The sequence below is a fragment of the Eptatretus burgeri genome, chromosome 6 (genome assembly GCF_056783735.1).
Source record: "Eptatretus burgeri isolate ZD-2024b chromosome 6, Ebu_testis_v1, whole genome shotgun sequence".
Lineage (NCBI taxonomy): Eukaryota > Metazoa > Chordata > Myxini > Myxiniformes > Myxinidae > Eptatretus > Eptatretus burgeri.
The window spans coordinates 92,570,938-92,589,882 of NC_140966.1; the positions used below are offsets into that span (position 1 = coordinate 92,570,938).

General features: G+C 41.0%; 1 protein-coding gene across 1 annotated transcript in view; it reads left to right on the forward strand.

The window, feature by feature from the left end:
• Positions 1-1,705: 1,705 nt before the first annotated feature.
• The window catches only part of LOC147025340 (tyrosine-protein kinase SYK-like), a 67,607-nt gene continuing 50,367 nt past the window's right edge, over positions 1,706-18,945 (forward strand). Inside the window, exons 1-3 of the mRNA XM_085886227.1 lie at positions 1,706-2,273; positions 7,150-7,348; positions 14,208-14,368. Of these exons, the coding sequence (XP_085742353.1) occupies positions 2,068-2,273; positions 7,150-7,348; positions 14,208-14,368 (566 nt within the window). The 5' untranslated portion in view covers positions 1,706-2,067. The remainder of the gene's footprint in view (positions 2,274-7,149; positions 7,349-14,207; positions 14,369-18,945) is intronic.

Here is an 18,945-nt window from a genome sequence, read left to right on the forward strand (position 1 = left end):
ACCTTGAAGATGCTGCTTCTCTTCTCTCAACAATTTATGGAGGTCCTCAATGTCACAAATGACATATCTATGAACATATCTCGAGCTTCCATTACAGTCTGGTAACCCGCCTTGCTCTACAAACTCTGCCTATTGCATCCAAGGCCAACTCCACACATGGCTTACTCACTTGCTCTACTCTCCTCGTCAACATATGGCTCTCACTGGAATCTCTTCATCTCCTCTCATTATTAAGTCTTGAGTGCTCCCAGGGCAGTGTTCTTGGCCCAGTCCTATTCTGAAACTAATTCAGCAATCCATCTGACTCTTTGGAAAATCCTCTTTATCAATTTACTGATGACTCCACCCTCTGTCGTGACATCCCTCACCCTTCATGTAGGAAGGCAGCTGCCTCTTTCCTCTCTTCAAACCTTGAAAGAACCACAAGCTGGTCAAACACTTGGAATATGTCTTTCAATCCTGACAAATCTCTATATATATATATATATATATATATATATATATATATATATATATATATATATATATATATATATATATATATATATATATATATATATATATATATATCTGTCTCTCTCTCTCTCTCTCTCTCTCTCTCTCTCTCTCTCTCTCTCTCTCTCTCTCTCTCTCTCTCTCTCTCTCTCTCTCTCTCTCTCTCTCTCTCTCTCTCTCTCTCTCTCTCTCTCTCTCTCTCTCTCTCTCTCTCTCTCTCTCTCACATAGCAAGCCCTCCTATCTAATTTACTGTCCAGTAATCCAGTAATCCAGAATTACTGTCCACCTCCACTCATTCCTCCTTACATCCCTTTGTCCAAGTAAGTGTGGTGTTGATTTAGCAATTAAGGTGGTTGGCTTAAGATCTTAAGGTCTTGAGTTTGAACCCATCAATCAATTGAAATAACACCAGGTGGGTTGATTCAGCCTGTCATCCTTCTGAAGTCAGCAAAATGAGTACCAGCTTACTGGTAACAGGGGTACTGCATCAGTGGCACAACTGTGCTCCCAGAAAATGATACAATCCGCATCCACAAGCTGCATATGAAACATCATTGGTCACAAGTTTCCCAACATTTTGTCCGTCAACTCTGCTGTTGGTGCTTTCCCCATCTTTTTGCTGTTCCTTTTGTTCTGTTGTGTCTTGGCCCATTCTGTGTTCTTGCTTTTCCATGAGCCTTGACTTTGTTTTCAAATAAAAATGGTAACACCAAATCTCCCAATATTTACGAACTTGTCTTCCTCAAAGCTATTTGTTTTTATGATTAAAATATATGGATTAGCAGTATATTTCAGATGCATTGTACTTCCCCTTGAATTCTCTAGTCTGAGATTAAGTCTCGTTGAAAGAACCTCCGAAATAGAATATTTCATCGTGGTGTTATGTAGGTTAGACAGTGTGAGGGTGTTTTCTTGAGCTTCAGAAACAGTTCTTCCATATGCTTTGACTCATGTTTCAAATAATCATTTTATCTCTTTAGGTCCTTCAATGTTTCAATATCTATCATTTGAAAAATAAATGAATTCTTTGTGACTTGAATAACGTACTATATTCCCAGCATATGCAATTGAATTGTGAGGTTTGCAATTGTAAATTTCCAAAAGAAACACAAAACCCGAGCTTCAGAAACCCTAGCTTTATCAGTAACTTCCAGTGCCGCCCTTCGAGTTCCTTATCACAGATCTTGAGCTTTCAGATTTGGCTGTTCTCGGCACAGTGAGGACTCGGTCATTGTCTCGGCTTACATTCTCTTTCCTTCTCGAACAGCTCTTTAAATGCAGATCATTAATTGATTTTGATGAATGAGTGAGATAATTCAGAACAATAATTGTTCGCTCTTGGAAGGAAATGAACGAAGAAGATAACTGCAAGTGATAGAGCAGGGTTGAGAGGGTGAGTCAATAATGGCGAATAGTACCCAAGAAGAATATTTTTGAGCTTAAAACGAGTGAATTTAGGGAAGCCTAGATCATGGGAAGAGAGACACGAGATCTATGAAGGTAAAGACCACTCAATAGGTCAATTGGAGAAGTTTAGAAGGATCTTTATTTAACCTTGAACTCCGACATAATGGAGAGGAATGAAGCGGAGAACATGCCTTGCTACTTTGGATACGTGAAGCGAAAAGAAGCCAAAAGGTTCCTGAGACTTGCCGGTGCCTCTGATGGACTTTACCTTCTGAGAAGTACTTCGACTCAGTTGGAAACCTACATTATCTCCATCGCCTACCACCGCAAGATATATAATTATGAGATAAACTACCTGAACGGCCAAGGGTAAGTCAGGTAAAGGCAGAAGGCAAGGACAGATTTAAAGTAAGCTTGTATTATTGTAAATAGTTTAAGAAAGGTAGCACAATGCTATTATAGTTTTCTAAGCCATTATTGTACTGGATGTGATCTCTGGATTGATTCCTAGTTACTTCACACTGCATTATATTCATCCATGTTGCATACTGTCCTTTTTTTTTTTTTCCTTTTCCTTGCTTTTCCAATTTTCACATGAACAACTAAGTGTCCGACAGACATTTTCTGTCCATAATTCATGACTTCTCTCCCTTTCGGCATTTTTTGTGTTTGCTTGCATGGATGTATGTCTGGACATATCCAGTACTGTGCAAAAGTCTTTGGCCACCTTGAAAATAAACATTTTATTGGTATATTTTGATAAATAAGAGATGTTATAATGATCATGTTTTATTAGAGAAACAAAAATGAATTTTATTCTCCAATAACCTGACTCGGTGGTGTAATGGTTTGGAGTGTTTGCTCTGAATCTGGGAGGTTGACAGTTCGAACCCCTGCCGCGTTGTACCAGAATAATATAAAATGGTATCTGCTTCCTTGCTTGATGCTCTGCATTTAAAAGGGCATGGATATACAATGCTGGGAAGTCAATGGCAAACACACCAGTATATGCCTTCGCTCAGGAAACCACCTAGTATGGTTCAGGAAAGAGTATGAAGAGTATGGTACCACATGTCTATATATTGACTATCAGAACAGGTTAGAGGTGTGCTCACTCACCTTTGAGCTGTATTTTGAATAGCCAGAATGTTCAGAAAACGACAAACTTCCATCCTATATTTCAGGTGCAGCCTGATGAATGAATGTGGATGTCATACCTCAGGAAGACATTCAGCTCTAGGACCTGACTGAATAGTGTTGGTGGATCTTACATTACCCATGGTATCTTTTGCAAAGAGGAGAGGTGCGTTTTACCAGGACCCTAAGCCTGGTGTTGGCTTAGTGGTTAGGGTGGCGGCTTGGGATCCTAGGGTCCTGAGTTCAAGCCCCGTTGGGCCGCTGAATTAATACACCAGGAGGTTGACTCAGCCTGTCATCCTTCCGAGGTCGGCAAAATGAGTACCAGTGCACTGGTAAGGGGGACACTGCATCAGCGGCATAGCCACACCCCAACCGATGATGCAACCAGCAGCCACAGGCTGCACTCGATAGAGAGAGAGAGACCAGGACCTTGGCCAAATTATAAATTCCTGCCACTTTCAGTCGAGTATGCTGCGATACAAAGGCAGCATTTGCAGGATTTGTCCTTTGCTTGAAACGTTTTTCGACTTGTTGTGAACACTGAAGTTCTGTGAAGAGTGAGGGTCTTTTAGAGTAAGGGTGAGAGGCTTGAGAGTTTTGACTGCAGATGAACTTGATTTTGGGCTCTGGCTCATAGTAACGACTGATACACACAAGTTGCAAGCTAAGTGAAGAAAATGTCGGTTCCCATCAGTTGGCTATACCTTACATGTGAAGAATGTGAGGCGCTTTGCATGGTTACTTTGCCACATGTTTCAGTGTACCAAGGTCAAGATGCTAAGTATGAAATATTGGAGGCATAAAGGGATGAACTGGTGAAAGAGAAAACTTCATCTTTTTTGCTGGGAATGCCAGGAAGTACCATGTTGATGTCTGAGCTGTTGAGATAAAGGACCAAACTGTGAAGAAGATAGTGGATTTGATGCCACACTAATTTACCTTGCTGAACTGCCATATACAGGGTGTCCCAAAAGTCTGGATCCATAGGCAAAAAAAAATATTTTAAAGTTTTATTCAAGTAAATGCTAAAATTGATGGCCTTGGACTTCGCGACACTTGTTTATACACTGAATACAAGAACGTTGAACATTTCTGAACCTAAAACATTTAAACACTTTAACAGTGGCATGTGTTATTGGATGCTTAACAGGATACTTTCTATTGAATTTGGCAGCAACTCCTCTTTGTGAAGAATCCTGTCTTACGTACAGAAAAAAAGACATTTTATTGAGAGACACAGAAAGCTGAAAATGCTCCATGGGATCAAGGAGAACCACAGAGGGGAAGGGGTTGTGGGGAAGGGAGTTGTGGAGTTTTACAGAAACACCTTCACCAGGACAAGAACTCTGTCAAAGTGCATGCAGGAGTAGCTTATGGCAGAAGTCAGACGAGTCCATCATGAATATTTGTCAGACAGATGTCAGGAGATGCAGAAACAATATGGATAGAGCCCTTAGTAGATCCTTCGAGAATTGTTCAAATCCAATGAGTGTTGGAGGAAGGAGGGAGAGAGATTGGAGGAATTGGAGTGTTAATGAGGGGAGATGTGGTGGGGGAGACACATTGTGGTGTGGATGTAGGGGTATGAGCATGGAAGTTAGGAATAGAGAGGACACATGAGAGGCACGAGAGCTTAATAGAAGGGCTGGAGAACTGAGGAGAGGGGCTGGAGGACTGAAAAGAGGGCAACATATATTCAGAAAGGAGAGTTGCATGTAAGTATAACAGAGAGGCAGAAGCAAGTACAAAATTGGTTTCAGCCTCATTGATAATAATAATTGCCAATGTGAGTCAGCCAGAGTGTGTGTGTGTGTGTGTGTGTGTGTGTGTGTGTGTGTGTGTGTGTGTGTGTGTGTGTGTGTGTGTGTGTGTGTGTGTGTGTGTGTGTGTGTGTGTGTGTGTGTGTGTGTGTGTGTGTGTGTGTGTGTGTGTGTGTGTGTCCTCCATAACTCAAAAACCATGAAAGCTAGTAGCCTGAAACTTTACATGCATACTAAAAAAAACTCCAAGGGAATGTGTGAGTGAAGATTAGATGTTATGGTTAATTAAAACACCCCTTTTAAAGTTAATGGTGTTATTTAATTGTATCCTTTATCATGCACATCCTCGGACACCATGCCCTCCCTCACTGGGGTCATAATTCACCAATGTTTTGGCATGCTCAACGATGCCTTGTCTTGGAATAAGCAGCAATGATTTCTTAACAATCAAGTTTTTTTCTTCACTTTCCTCACTCATATCATCGAATGCTTGATTATCATACCTACAAATCACTGAATACATTGCAATGCTTGTAAACGCCCGGAGCCAAGAACATTTGTGCCTTTATTTCATTTCCGCACATGCAATAACCTCTAGAATCTCTTAAGCAAATACAAATTACAAATTTTAAGCTCCAGAATTGAACATAGCAGCAGTTCCGACAACAAAAAAGTTCATTTGTCCAATTCAGACATACGAGTATGGGTCTGCAGGGGCAGGCCCTAAGGTGAATGCCCATAGGTGAGTGCCAGTATGTGCAGCCTCTCTCTCTCTCTCTCTCTCTCTCTCTCTCTCTCTCTCTCTCTCTCTCTCTCTCTCTCTCTCTCTCTCTCTCTCTCTCTCTCTCTCTTTCTCTCTCTCTCTCTCTCTTTCTCTCTCTCTCTCTCTCTCTCTCTCTCTCTCTCTCTCTCTCTCTCTCTCTCTCTCTCTCTCTCTCTCAAACCTCAAAAAGGCACATCCGTGGGTCCCCAGCAATATTCCTGGCAAGTTTCAATCGTGCAAAAGAAATAATAATAAATAAATAAATAAATAAATAAACATTAATTGTGATGTCATTCGTGATGTCATAGCACTGTGTCCTGTCATTGGTCGACAGATAAATGGCCATAACTTGGGAACCGCTCGTCCGATTAATATCAAACCTTGAAAAGGCACATCCGCGGGGCCCCAGCAATATTCCTGGCAAGTTTCAATCAGATCGGACCGTCGATCGTGCAAAAAAAAAAATAAAAAAAAAATAAATAAACATTAATTGTGACGTCATTCGTGACGTCATAGCACCGTGTCTTGTCATTGGACGACAGATAAATGGCCGTAACTCAGGAACCGCTCGTCCGATCGATATCAAACCTCGAAAAGACACATCCGCGGGTCCCCGGCAATATTCCTGGCAAGTTTCAATGAGATCGGACCGGCGGTCGTCAAGAAACGGCGGTCTCAGACAGACAGACAGACAGACAGACAGACAAGCAGACAAACAGACAGACACACACAGAGATTGCTGGAATTATAGATAGATTTGACATTCCGGGCATCTCCGGGAGGTGATTAATATGATCAATCGGTGATCACTAATTGTTTGCCAAGCCAGCCGTTCCGAATCAACCATTTCATTGGAGTGCTTCCTTGTGTGCTTAAGCCACTTTGCGAGCATTCTACAATATTTGTACTGTCACTGGACACTATGTATCGATTTACTTGAATAAAGTTCAGGGGCAACTCACCTGCGTTAGCCCCGCATTTTTCCGTGGTGCATCAAGTGGTGGCTGGCTCGCTGAAAATGTGCAAATTTATTTAATACGATGTTTCTCCTTTTCATGCAATCTTCTTTCATTATATGACCTGTCACTTTGGCATAGATAAATACCTTTTTTAAAAATTCAACATTTTGTTGTAATGCCTGATTAAACCACTTTGCGCACATTCTTTAAACTTCATGCCTGGTGTTGGCTTAATGGTGAGGGTGGTGGGCTTTGGATCCTAGGGTCCTGAGTTCAAATCCCGTTCAGCTGTTGAATTAATACCAGGTGGGGTTAACTCGGCCTGTCAACCTTCCAAGGTCGGCAAAGTGAGTGCCAGCTTGCTGGTATACTGCGTCGGAGTGGCGACCCATCCAGGATTGTGCCCAATAGCCAAGGAGACTGCTTAAGCAGCAACAACGCTCCGCACAGAGTGTGGTCCCAATCTCCTCCTCCTCCTTTCAACTTCAATGGTGACACCGTAGTTCAATAACGGAGTTGGGAAGACAAAACAAAACAAAACCACTTTCTTCTGATCTTTTGTGTTTGGTTTACTGACACAAGTGTATTTAATATCCATATTAATTTTATATTTCGTTTCACAGGTACAGTATTAATGGCTGTGGGTCTCATCCGTCACTTAACAGCCTGATTGAGTACCATATGCTGCTAGCTGATGGCCTTTGTTGTCCACTGCGGCAGCACTGCCCCAAACCTACCGGCTTTTACCTTCCACCAGCTCCTCTTCAGGAGATGTATCGGAAAGCCACTCTTGACCATGTGCATAAAAAACACAAATTAAGGGTAAGTCTAAGTGACTGAACATTGTTATGAATATAGATTGTGCACAGTTTGCCAAGATGCAATGAAGATGTTTTATATATAGGTTTTCCATGCTGTTCGTATTGAGCTCAAGCGTCTTTGTCTTTCTGTCTACTTGCATGCTCATGATTTAAACAATGTAAACAGGAAGTAATATTTGACCCAAATTGCAAGCACTTTAAAATTATTTGTTTGAATCAGATTCTGTAGAGGAGAATGAGGCTGGGCAACCAGAAATGCACAATGAATCTTCCAGGCACTGGTTAAAGGGTAATCAGAGGTGTGAAGAAGGCATTGGATTTCAAAGCTTTCATATGAAACACTGAGGAACAAGAGTTGTGCAGACAATGGGGATATTATATAATTGCTACCTTGGGACCACAGCAACAGACCAAATTGACATGTCAAGTCACTTGGCTGGGTTATCTAGTTCCCTCAATTCGTGGCCGTCTTCTGGTGACATTCATGATCCGATTTCTCCGAACATCCCTAACCTGCACTGTTTCCCAAAGATCTGGCAGTCAGCTTTTAATCCATCCATCCAGCACATACAAGGTCTGCCTCTTCCCCTTCCTTTTCATTCCTCAACCATACCCAGCATAATTGACTTATCCGGACTCTCATTTTCTGCACGCATGATACGTCCAAAGACTTCTCTCCACTGAGAAATGTTTCTAAATTTCTCCACATTCTCTACTCGCTTCAATCTCAGAACCAGGAAGAGAAACTTTCCATTATTTCCACCTGATGGACTCCCAATCTGAACAGATCGATCCTCTCAGTTGACAAGGTTTCAGTCTTTTTTTAGGTTTAAATAAAGACTGGCTTTTCACTATCTGCAGCTTTTCACTTTCCTTCACTATCTACAGCAGTTTCATCAAGTCTTTCCTTTCTGCCAACAGATTGAAATTATCAGCATCCCTTAAGTTCTTGATACATCCTCCTAACTCCAGCCTCTCTCTCTCATTTAAGTTTTATTTCTTCATGATGCACTTATACAGATTGAACAAGTAAGAGGTGAGGATGCACCCCAGTCTAATCCCTTTTCGAACTCCAAACCATTCTGTCTCGCCATACTTGGTTCTTACTGTAGCTTCCTGTTTAGTGTACAAACTTCTTTTCAGAAGTTTATCATGTGCCTCATAGCTCTCGGCATATTCCACATCCATTCATAATCAACACAATTGAAGGCTTTGCTCTAGTCTATAAAACAGCAATACACCTTCCTTTGATATTCCCTTGCATATTTCCATGATTCATCTCAGATTTGCGATTTGATCTCGAGTACCTCTTCCTCCTCTGAAACATGTTTGCTCAAGGGGCATTTCTTGCTTAATGAACCCTTCTATTTTGTGTTCAATGATTTTAGTAATACCTCGTTAGAATGTGACATCAAAGCAATGGTTCAGTTATTTGAACATTCACTTGCATCACCTCTTTTTGGAAATGGTAAAAACACTGACTGCTTCCCCCTTTTAGGCCATACAATCCTGCTCCAGATCTGTGTCCAGACAGCTGTTAAAATTCTGATTGCCTCCTCCCCGAATAACTTAAAGAGTTATATTGGAATTTTGTTGGCATTTGGTGCTTTTCCATTTGCCAACTTTGTCAGGGCTCTACGGACCTTATATCCTATCACTATTGGTTCTTCCTCATATTCTTTTTCTTTGAAGGTGTCCATCATATTGCTATCTCACTTGTGTAGAATTTTGGTATTTGTTCTTCCATCTCTCTTTCACCTCTGTTTCGTCTGTCATGCATTTTCCTGTTCTACTCCTAAGGACTACAATCCAAGACCTAAACTTCCATGAGATCTGTTTGATCTTTTGGAAAATATCTCATGTTCTTGTTGCTCTGTTGTCATTTTATATGTCCATGCATGCTTCTTTAAAATGCCTCTCTTTATCTTTCCTATCTTGTCGTTGAAAGTCGGCATTTAGCCACTTAATGTCCTCTCTTGAGGCACCGTTGATTTTTATCTCTCTTTTTTTGTCTGAAATATTTATTGCCTCTTCTGACATTAAACTTCTTCCTTCTGCTTGATTTTGTGATTTCTTTTGTCCTCATCTTTTACAATGTCTTCAAACTTTTGTCACAATTCATCTGGCATTCTGTAAAGCAATGTCATGTGTACAGTCTGTGCTTGGATTGTTTGAATCATGTGATTGCAAATATGAGATAATTCGCCACAAATAACTCCAGCATTCACTCCCCTGGATCATTTTGGATACCAACTCAATGTTTTCTTGCAATCCCTGGTGCTCCTGCTTCTCCAGTTTTTGCATTCCAGTTTCCCATCATGAAACATCTCCTTTTGGCACCTGTTCTGCCATAAAAAAACTCCTTCAACTTTCCATTAAACTCCTCCACATTTTCTTCACCTGCTGCGGAAGTTGTGGCATATATCTGAATGATGGTGGTGTTCACTGGATGTCCTTTCACCCTCATTAATATTAATCTCGCATTTACTCAGTTGTATCGTTGCAGTGACTCTGCTGTCTTCTTATTGCAAAGCACTGCCACTCCATTTCTTTTATAGCTTTCATGACCAGAGAAGAACACCTTGTAATTGTCAGATTGAAGCTGCCCCACAACAGTCCATTTAAGTTCAATTATGCCCAAATCATTTCAGCTCTTGTCCTCTCCATTTCTCTCTTTATTACATATAACTTTCCCCAATTCATTTACCTTTCATTCCACGTCCCAAATATATGTACTTTCGAGAAGCTCAGAGTTTGACTTTCAGTTCTGATGACCTCAACAACTAGATTTCCTTGTGGGTTTGACCCAGTATCATCAGAACTGCCAGTCTAACTCATAAAATCACTTTGCTCTTCCCCATTAGTCACCTGTGGGGCTCATCATCCAGCACCATAGCTTTGGGTTTCTGATCATGATTGTATTCTTGGAATGTAGATTTCCATTTCCATTTCCAGTTTGCCATTTCCTTCTTCCGAGAAGTGTCTATACTAGACGGTTGATCCTAACAATTGTTCTCCAGAAGAGAATCCTTTGCCATGTAACTATGATTGGCAATATGTGCTATCTGCCTGTATGGCCACACACCACCTTTTCCTACGGCTTCATGTAACCCCGATCGGGAGGCGAGAATGGGATAGTACACCTTGCCAAATGTTGACGTACACGTTAACAAATGGAAATTTCTGAGCTTCTTTCACTGAGATGAGTTGCCTTCCAAGGCTAATGAGCCTCATCCACCTGAAGAACCTCTTTTTTAGGCACTAGTGATTGGCCTTTCACCTCTACACGGATTAGTGAGAACAATCCAACCACAATAAGGGCAGTGTGAGGCTAGACTATCAGAGACTGGTTGAGATGCTGAGCCATAGGAAAATTATATATTTCTTGAGAGGTTGTCAACGTCACTGGTGTAACAGTTCATGGGGGTCATTGGCTGGGTAAACAATGATTAATTGGGAAATGCCAATGATGGGCCTGTGCATGGATTAGCTAATAATTATCAGTCACAAAGATTTGCTTACTTCAGTACAATAAAGGTGATATGAAATGACACTCAGAGCAGATCATGAAGGCTCTGAAATTAACATTATTCTGGATGTAGAATGTGAGGTCAGGTGAACATGTCACTTTATGTGTGTTAATTGCTATTATAGAACGATGGCTAAGCAGGAGTTTGCTCAAGCTGTCACACATATTGAAGCAGTTTTGGTTTTGTTTTACAGCCTGATACTCCAATCTGAAGGGCATTATAGATAAGCTGCATTGTGCCTGTTCACCTGTTGTTGTGTTGCATCTACTTCTTGTGGTCATTGTCCTTTTTGGTTCTGATAGCCTGCTGAGTTATTAAGTGATCCAATGTCCATGCAGTTTGCCAGCTTGCAAAACACATTCTACTGGATTCCATGCAAACTCTGAGATAGAAAATATAACTTTCTTGTATCCAATGTCAAGGCTTGTGTAGGAGCTAGAACATAGAATGGATCAGGATGTAACAATGAAAAGAACAGGAGACAGGGAGGTGGAGGGACACAACAACAACAGTGTTGAGGACCAAAAGGGTTCTAGCTCTTCTAAGAGCCTTTATTCTGTAGATAAAAAATACAAATAAAAACGACAGGCATCACTGTTCAGAGGAGGGTACAAAACAGAGAAACAAGAGGTGAGAACAGAAGGGAATGCATGGCCAAATCTACTCCTGGGGGTTTGGAAGTGTAAGAACATTACATGGGCAGTGAGAAATGACATTCTTGATATAAACTGCAACTCTTCCACTGGGACAGGAGTTCGGCCTGTTGAACCAGAGGAGACAATAGCCTGAGAGAGACTGAAGGAATCATGGGCATCCTGTGAGAGGAGGATTCTGTTATGTAGGTGATGTCTGGTTTATAAGCAGTGGCTGAGATTGAGAGATCTGTCAGAGTGGAGTGGAGGCCTTAGATGTTTGAAGTCCTCACAGTTTGAGATAAGCCTGGTGTTGGCTTAGTGGTTAGGGTGGTGGCTTGGGATCTAGCATCCTGAGTTCAAGCCCTGTTGGCTGCTGAATTAAAATACACCAGGAGGTTAACTCAGCCTGTCATCCTTCCATGGTCAGCAAAATGAGCACCAGTGTACTGGTAAGGGGGACACTGCATCAGCGGCAGAGCCACATCCCAACCAATGATGCAACCAGCAGCCACAGGCTGCACTCGATAGAGAGAAAGTTTTGAGATGGAGGAGTAAGTGTTGTTGACTGGGTGCTGGAATATGGAGATGGGGGATGAAACCTTGGAGAGAGGGTGGGGGAGGAGCTGAGAAAGGATGGGGTGTGGGGAAGCTACAAGGGGACAGGGCAAGGGGAGTTTTGCGAGTGGACAGGTTGAATGGGAAGCAGGGAGGGTGCGAGGCTAGGGAAAAGTTGAGAGAGTGTGAGGTGAGGATGAAGATGGGAGATGGTGGGGTGGTGGGGAAAATGGGAGAGCGTGGGGCATGGGGGAAGATTGGAGAAAGTCGCATGTGGGTGAAGTTGTGAGGAGGCATGGTATACGTGAAGATTGGAAGGGGTGGGGTAAAGCAGAATTAGAAAGGGCCTCATAAAGTATCGAGGGATGCCAAGGAGGGACACAGATAAGGGGTGGGTTTCGGAGGATGTGGGTATGTCAGAGTTGAAGAGGGGGAGGATTCTGGTGTGGAGGGTGGTTTGGCACCTTTAATAGATGTGGGAGGGTGTAAGGCAAGGGGGAAGCCGAGCATGCAACCTCTGCACCTGGACTTCTGATTCCCAATTAGATATGCAGAGACAGACATCATACGAGGTTTGAAATGAGCTATTGTTGAAGGCATGGAGGAAAATGGTGCTATAGGTACGGTGGGGGGGGGAGAGGGGCCGTTTAATGTGCCAAGCATCTGTGAGTTCAGTTTGGAAAGGAACCCCTATAATGAATAATAAGAAGAAATATATATATATATATATATATATATATATATATATATATATATATATATATATATATATATATACATATATATATATATATACATATATGTACACACACACACACACACACACACACACACACACACACACACACACACACACACACACACACACAGCCTGGTGTTGGCGCAGTGGTTAGGGCAGCGGCTTGGGATCCAAAAGGTCCTGAGTTCAAGCCCCGTTGGGCCACTGAATTAATACACCAGGGGGTTGACTCAGCCTGTCATCCTTCCGAGGTCGGCGAAATGAGTACCAGTGTACTGGGCCGGTGCATACCCTGGTTAAAATAGGTGTACCATATCCCTGTGTCGTAAGAGGCGACCAGGGTTGTGTCAGGAAGGGCATCCGGCATAAAACGTGCCAAATCACTATGCGGATCATACCGATGATCCGCTGTGGCGACCCCTAACGGGAGCAGCCGAAAGAAGAAGAAGATATACACACACACACACACACACACACACACACACACACACACACACACACACACACACACACACACACACTGACAAAGAAGAAAAACAGATGAGGTGTTCCTGACAGAGAAATAATGCAAAGGAATAATTTTTAAATGTTATCAAAAGCTTTTAAAGTAAGAAGCAAATTCATTCAATTGGAAAGGATTGGGAGGTGTTGTATGAGGAGTTTTTGGGAGAGAGGTATTCAATTGAGAGGTATTGGGAAAGGAAGAGATTAAAAAAAAAATTAAAGAATGAAGGAAGAGATTTAAATTAAAAAAATAAAAGAATGAAGGAAGAGATTTAAATTTAAAAATATATATAGAATGAAACAACAGATGGAATGAGCATGATTTTTTGGAGTGAATAAAAAAAATAATTGAAGCAAGGAGGGGAAAATAAGATAAAGTTTAAGAGCACGGAAGGAGAACACCGAGGGTAAGGATAGTGGAATGAGGAACGCTGCCTCAGATCAGAGACAGAATTGTAATGCCAAATTTCTGTGTACATTATTTCATCCACTAACTTAGAATGTCAATCTAACTTTATGTGTATGTTATTGCCTGAATTTATACATTTAATAGAACAATAAACCAGAGATTTCCATTATTTGTATAATTGGCTCAACCTCTGCTGTTTTGGCTCATTTATGATCCTTCTGGAAAAGGTAGATAATCTTCACCATGTTAAACCATCATCAGCTTACTCTGCCAGTTCTGGTCATGAAGGACCCATAACCGCTCAGCTAAGTTTATGACGAGTCCGAGTCGATCTGACATTATGGGGTGGCGGAAAACTCCTGAAAACGCATATTTTACTTATTATTAAAAATTGGAGTATGATGTGCATGGAACATGATGTTGTAGTTTGCAGTGAGAGCCATAGTTGTTTTTTGAACTGTGGCCTTGACCTGATCTATTGCGTGCAGGGAAAAGATCTGCAACAGTACGTGGATGAACATTATCATGAACTTCTACCAGAAGTAATTTCTCGTCTACATGAGGGGATGGCTTGGTTCCACCGGCGGATTTCCCGGGAAGATGCGGAACACAGACTGCTGAATGTCAAATACATAAGTGGCCTCTTCCTGTAAGTCTCATTGTTCATCTTTGCAGTGTGGACATGCGTTTTTTTTTTTTGTGAAATCCTGAAGCTTTGACAATAGAAGCTAAACAGGTTTGTAAAAGTTAATGGCCTGAACATCAGTTTATTCAATCAATAAAACTTTTTTTATTTTTAAACGCCATTTTGTAGAACTTTCTAATTGACTTATGTTCCAAAATCCAGTTTTTCCATTTTTATCCTTGAAAATAACAATCACTTTTGTTTGTCCACTTCTCCATATCATGTCAAGAATTTTTCATTTTCTTTCTTCTTTTTTTCGGTACATTACAAAATAATAACTAATGGCAGATGAGTAGGTTTAAATGTAGGCCTTTTTGTGTGAGCTGGAGGACACCATAGTTTTCGTCAAAACTCCCAAACATGATTGAATAGTGTTGCGTCAGCAAAACATGGCACAGATTATTTTTTATGTCATCTCCAGCCACCATCAGGCAGCGGATGAGTTTCTTGAAGCCATTGTGGTGGAAGTATTCTTCTTCTTCTTCATGTACAGATGTGGCTGCTGGTTGAATCATTGGTTGAGGGCACAGCTATACCACTGATGTAATGACCCTATTACCTTACACTGGTACTTGTTTTGCCAACCGTAGAAGGATGACAGGCTGTCAACCCCACCTGATGTTAATTCAACGGGAACAGGGCTCAAAATCATGACCCTAAAATCCTAAGCCAGCAACCTTAACCACAAAGCCAACACCAAGCTTTGTAGTTGAAGTCAAGTTGTTATGTCTAAGAGTTTTTGAAAAGAGAAAAACTTTGGATTCCCTCTCCTAACTATATTCTGGAATACAAATAGACATAAATAATACATAATCAGGCCAAATAGCCAGTGTTATGCCCCCACTTTCAATTACACACACCTGAATTATTACCCCAGCAATACATTTTATATGACAAAATGACATCAATTCTGAGAACAATAACTGTACATATATTTTACTGCAATGGTGTTAGTAGGGTATTGAAATAGGGAGAGGTTTTGCTGAAAAAGAAGAAGCAAAGATAAACACAGGAGACGCAATGCATAACTTGACACAAGTGTAGCTACTTGCATGAACACTTCTCTATTCTCACTCCTTTTTGGGAGTTACTTAATATTTTTCTTTCGGAAACCTCTCCCTGCATGGTTTCACAACTACGCTACCGGGTTGTACGTGGCAGGTTGCTTCCTTTACACATTTCGTCTTACCCTGCCTAATTACAATGTCTCTGCCCAACCTGCACTTCTTCGATGTCCTTTTCTATTGTTTATGGAATCAGTTGTGCAAGGCTGTCCTGTTTTGTTCTTCCTTCCAATTTCCAAGACCAGAGTCCACCACTTCTTCATGCCCACCTGTGACTATCAATGCAATTTATTCTGTAAACAAAAGGGAAGAAAATGCGACTCCCAAGCTTCTTCAAGGAAAATTCCAATTCAGAAAATGAATTTTTATGTAATGAGTGTTTGTACTTGATCATATTTTGGGTAATTTATCAAATTAATTTGCATATATACAAAGGGATGTGAATAAATCCAAGAAACACCGAGCATATCAATTATGTACGGACCAACTATCAATAAGCCTGTTGTTGGCTTAACGGTTAAGCTGACGAGCTTAAGATCATAGAGTTTTGAGTTTGAGTCCTTCTCGTGCCGTTAAATAACACGAGGTGGATTGACAGCCTGTCATCCTTCTGATGTCAGTAAAATGAGAACCAACTTACTGGAAAGAGGGGGAACTCCATCAGCAGCTCAGCCATGCTCCCAGAAATGATGCAATCAGCAGCCGCAGGCTGCATACAAAATAATATTAATAATAATAACCAACTATTAATCAGCTTTTAACTGCTCTTGTTCTCCTTATCATAAAAACTTCCAAATGTTTATTCTACTCTCACTGATTTCTTCATTTTTTGAAGCAATTTCTTCTTTGCTTTACTGTTTCTTCTTTCTTGTCGACAACTTCTTCCACTTTTACTGTCTGTCCCTCCTCTACCAGAAGCTCTACTTTCCCACACTGATGTTTGCCTGTTTGTGCCTTGTCCACATGTACCGCCTTTCTCCATTGGTCTGTTTCTCAGTTACATTCTGTTGCCAACAGCTCTTCCATGAGCCTCGATGTCTATATTTTTAAAACGGTCACCTCTCCTGTCTTTCACTCTTCTAATCAAAACAGGTAACCTCAACGCAAGGTGTTGGATTTTCAAGAGTATTTAATTGCAGAAACATTTAAAAAAAATTGTGGAAGATTGTTTGATTGAGGAATTATATGTGGGAGGCAAAAAAAAAAAGATAACTCATTTCCTACTTTTGACGTAGCAAATGTGTCACAGTTTGCATCACACTTGCCACTTTCCAAGCTTCTTTATGTAAAATTCCTATTCGGAAAATTACTTTTAGCTTATCAGTGTTGATGACCAAACACCTCTTTTGGGTAATCCATAAAAAAATACTTTGTAAACTGATGATGACAAATGGGAATAATGAAGGTTTATACATTCCAACTATTAATCTGTTTCGAAATGCTCTATTATTTTCTGCATCGTAAAAATGTCTAAATGGTTCTTATTGAGATTTTGTAATGTTTGACTGTTAATCTGCCTCTGTATACTCAGCTAACTGTTTAGAATTTAGATTGATAACTGAGAATGTATAAGAATTTATGTCTGGTGTTGGCTTAATGGTTGGGGTGGTGGGTTTGGAATCTAAGGATCGTGAGTTCAAATCCCACTTGACTATTGAATTTATATTAGGTGGGGTTGACTATGCCTGTCATCCTTCTGAGGTTGGCAAAATGAGTGACAGCATGCTGGTATCCTGTATCGGAGTAGTGACACATCCAGGATTGTGCCCGAGAGCCAAGGAGACTGCTTAGGCAGCACCAATGCTCTGCACAGAGTATTGTCCCGATGGATGGATAAGAATTTTCAGTAGATTGATAACTGAAATTGTATAATTGGTCAACCGAGCCTTGTTTTGTATGAAAGATGTGGTTGTTTTGTATTTATCACGAAATTGATATTTGGTTAAGCATTAAGTGCTTATGTCTTTTGTTGGCTTAACGATTAGAGCGGTGAACTTGGGATCCTTGGGTCCTGAATTCAAATCCTGCTTGGCTGTCGAATTATTACCAGGTGGGGTTGATTCAGCCTGTTGTCCTTCTGAGGTTGGCAAAATGAGTACCAACTAGCTTGCTGGGATGATTGAGCCATTTGAGTATCCTGTGCTGGTGTGGTGATCCATCCAGGATTGTGCCCAATAGCCCAGGAGTCTGTTTTGGCAGCACTGATGCTCTGTACAGAGTATAATACCGGGCGTCGTGGCGTGCGCCTGTAATCCGGCTACTCGGAGGCTTGGGTTGGAGGATCGCTTGAGGACGGGTGCTTTGCGTGGGCTATGCTATGAGAGGGTGTAGGCAGCCCAGAATCATGGCGAAACCCAATCCTTATCCCTGTGTCGTAAGAGGCGACCAGGGTTGCGTCAGGAAGGGCATCCAGCGTAAAACCTGTGCCAAATCAGTAGGCGGATCATAACGGATGATCCGCTGTGGCGACCCCTAACGGGAGCAGCCAAAAGAAGAACAACAACATGCTCTGTACAGAGTATGGTCCCAAGGGAATGGATGGATTAGGTGTTCTGAACAGCATACTCTATATGCAGTGATCAAAATTTATTGACCAAACAGTTCAAAAGATAAATATTAGTATTTCAAAGAATACTTGAAATTTTTACCTTTTACTAATAGATTATTACTTTCTGAAAAGAAAAAGGATAAAGTCTAAGGATATTTCATGAATACAAGTTGCCCGTGCCAACACATGATTCTAAGCAGGGTGGAGATGGAAGAGGCAAAAATGCAAATGGCATATTCTGTCATAGAGCCGGCAAGCTGCGAGCAACAACTCACATTTATTGCCACGTCCAATACAATTCAAATTCTCTAATTGTGTCAAGGTGCTCCGTTTGAAACGGTTTGTTTGATATATGTAGCTTTATTATTCCTCGGCTCCTTAATTAAAATTTGTACTGGTGTCAAAGCCAGTGAACGATTGGGAATTAATAGTAGGGTGTGTGAATAATTACGGACCTGTAAATTTGTTTCCATTGCATCATTTAATAATAAAACTGAAACTTGCTTGCAGGTTTGATGTTTCTCATCACTTTTCCTGCCCGCTTCATCGGTATCTTTTCCTGCTGAAGTTTTATTTATTGTTTGTAATTTTCACAGGTTTCAGCTGCAAATTATTACACAATATGAGCTTACAGCATATACTGAATCATGCGCTGATAAAGTGATTGCCGCAAGACCATAAATTAATTATTTTCAAGTTGGCCTGACCATTGAGATAGCGAGGAAACGTCGTTTAAAATAGAATAAACAGTTGCGCTTTAAAATTAAGGAAGTGAGAATCTGGCACAATGCCCTTACATGAAGGGGAACTCCTGAAATGGAGCAAATATCTTGTTTTGTTTGGTTTGGCCTCCAGCAATGCCATTCCCATATGAAAACATAACACATAATGCTGCAATTACACATTCAAAATCCATAGAAGGAACATTA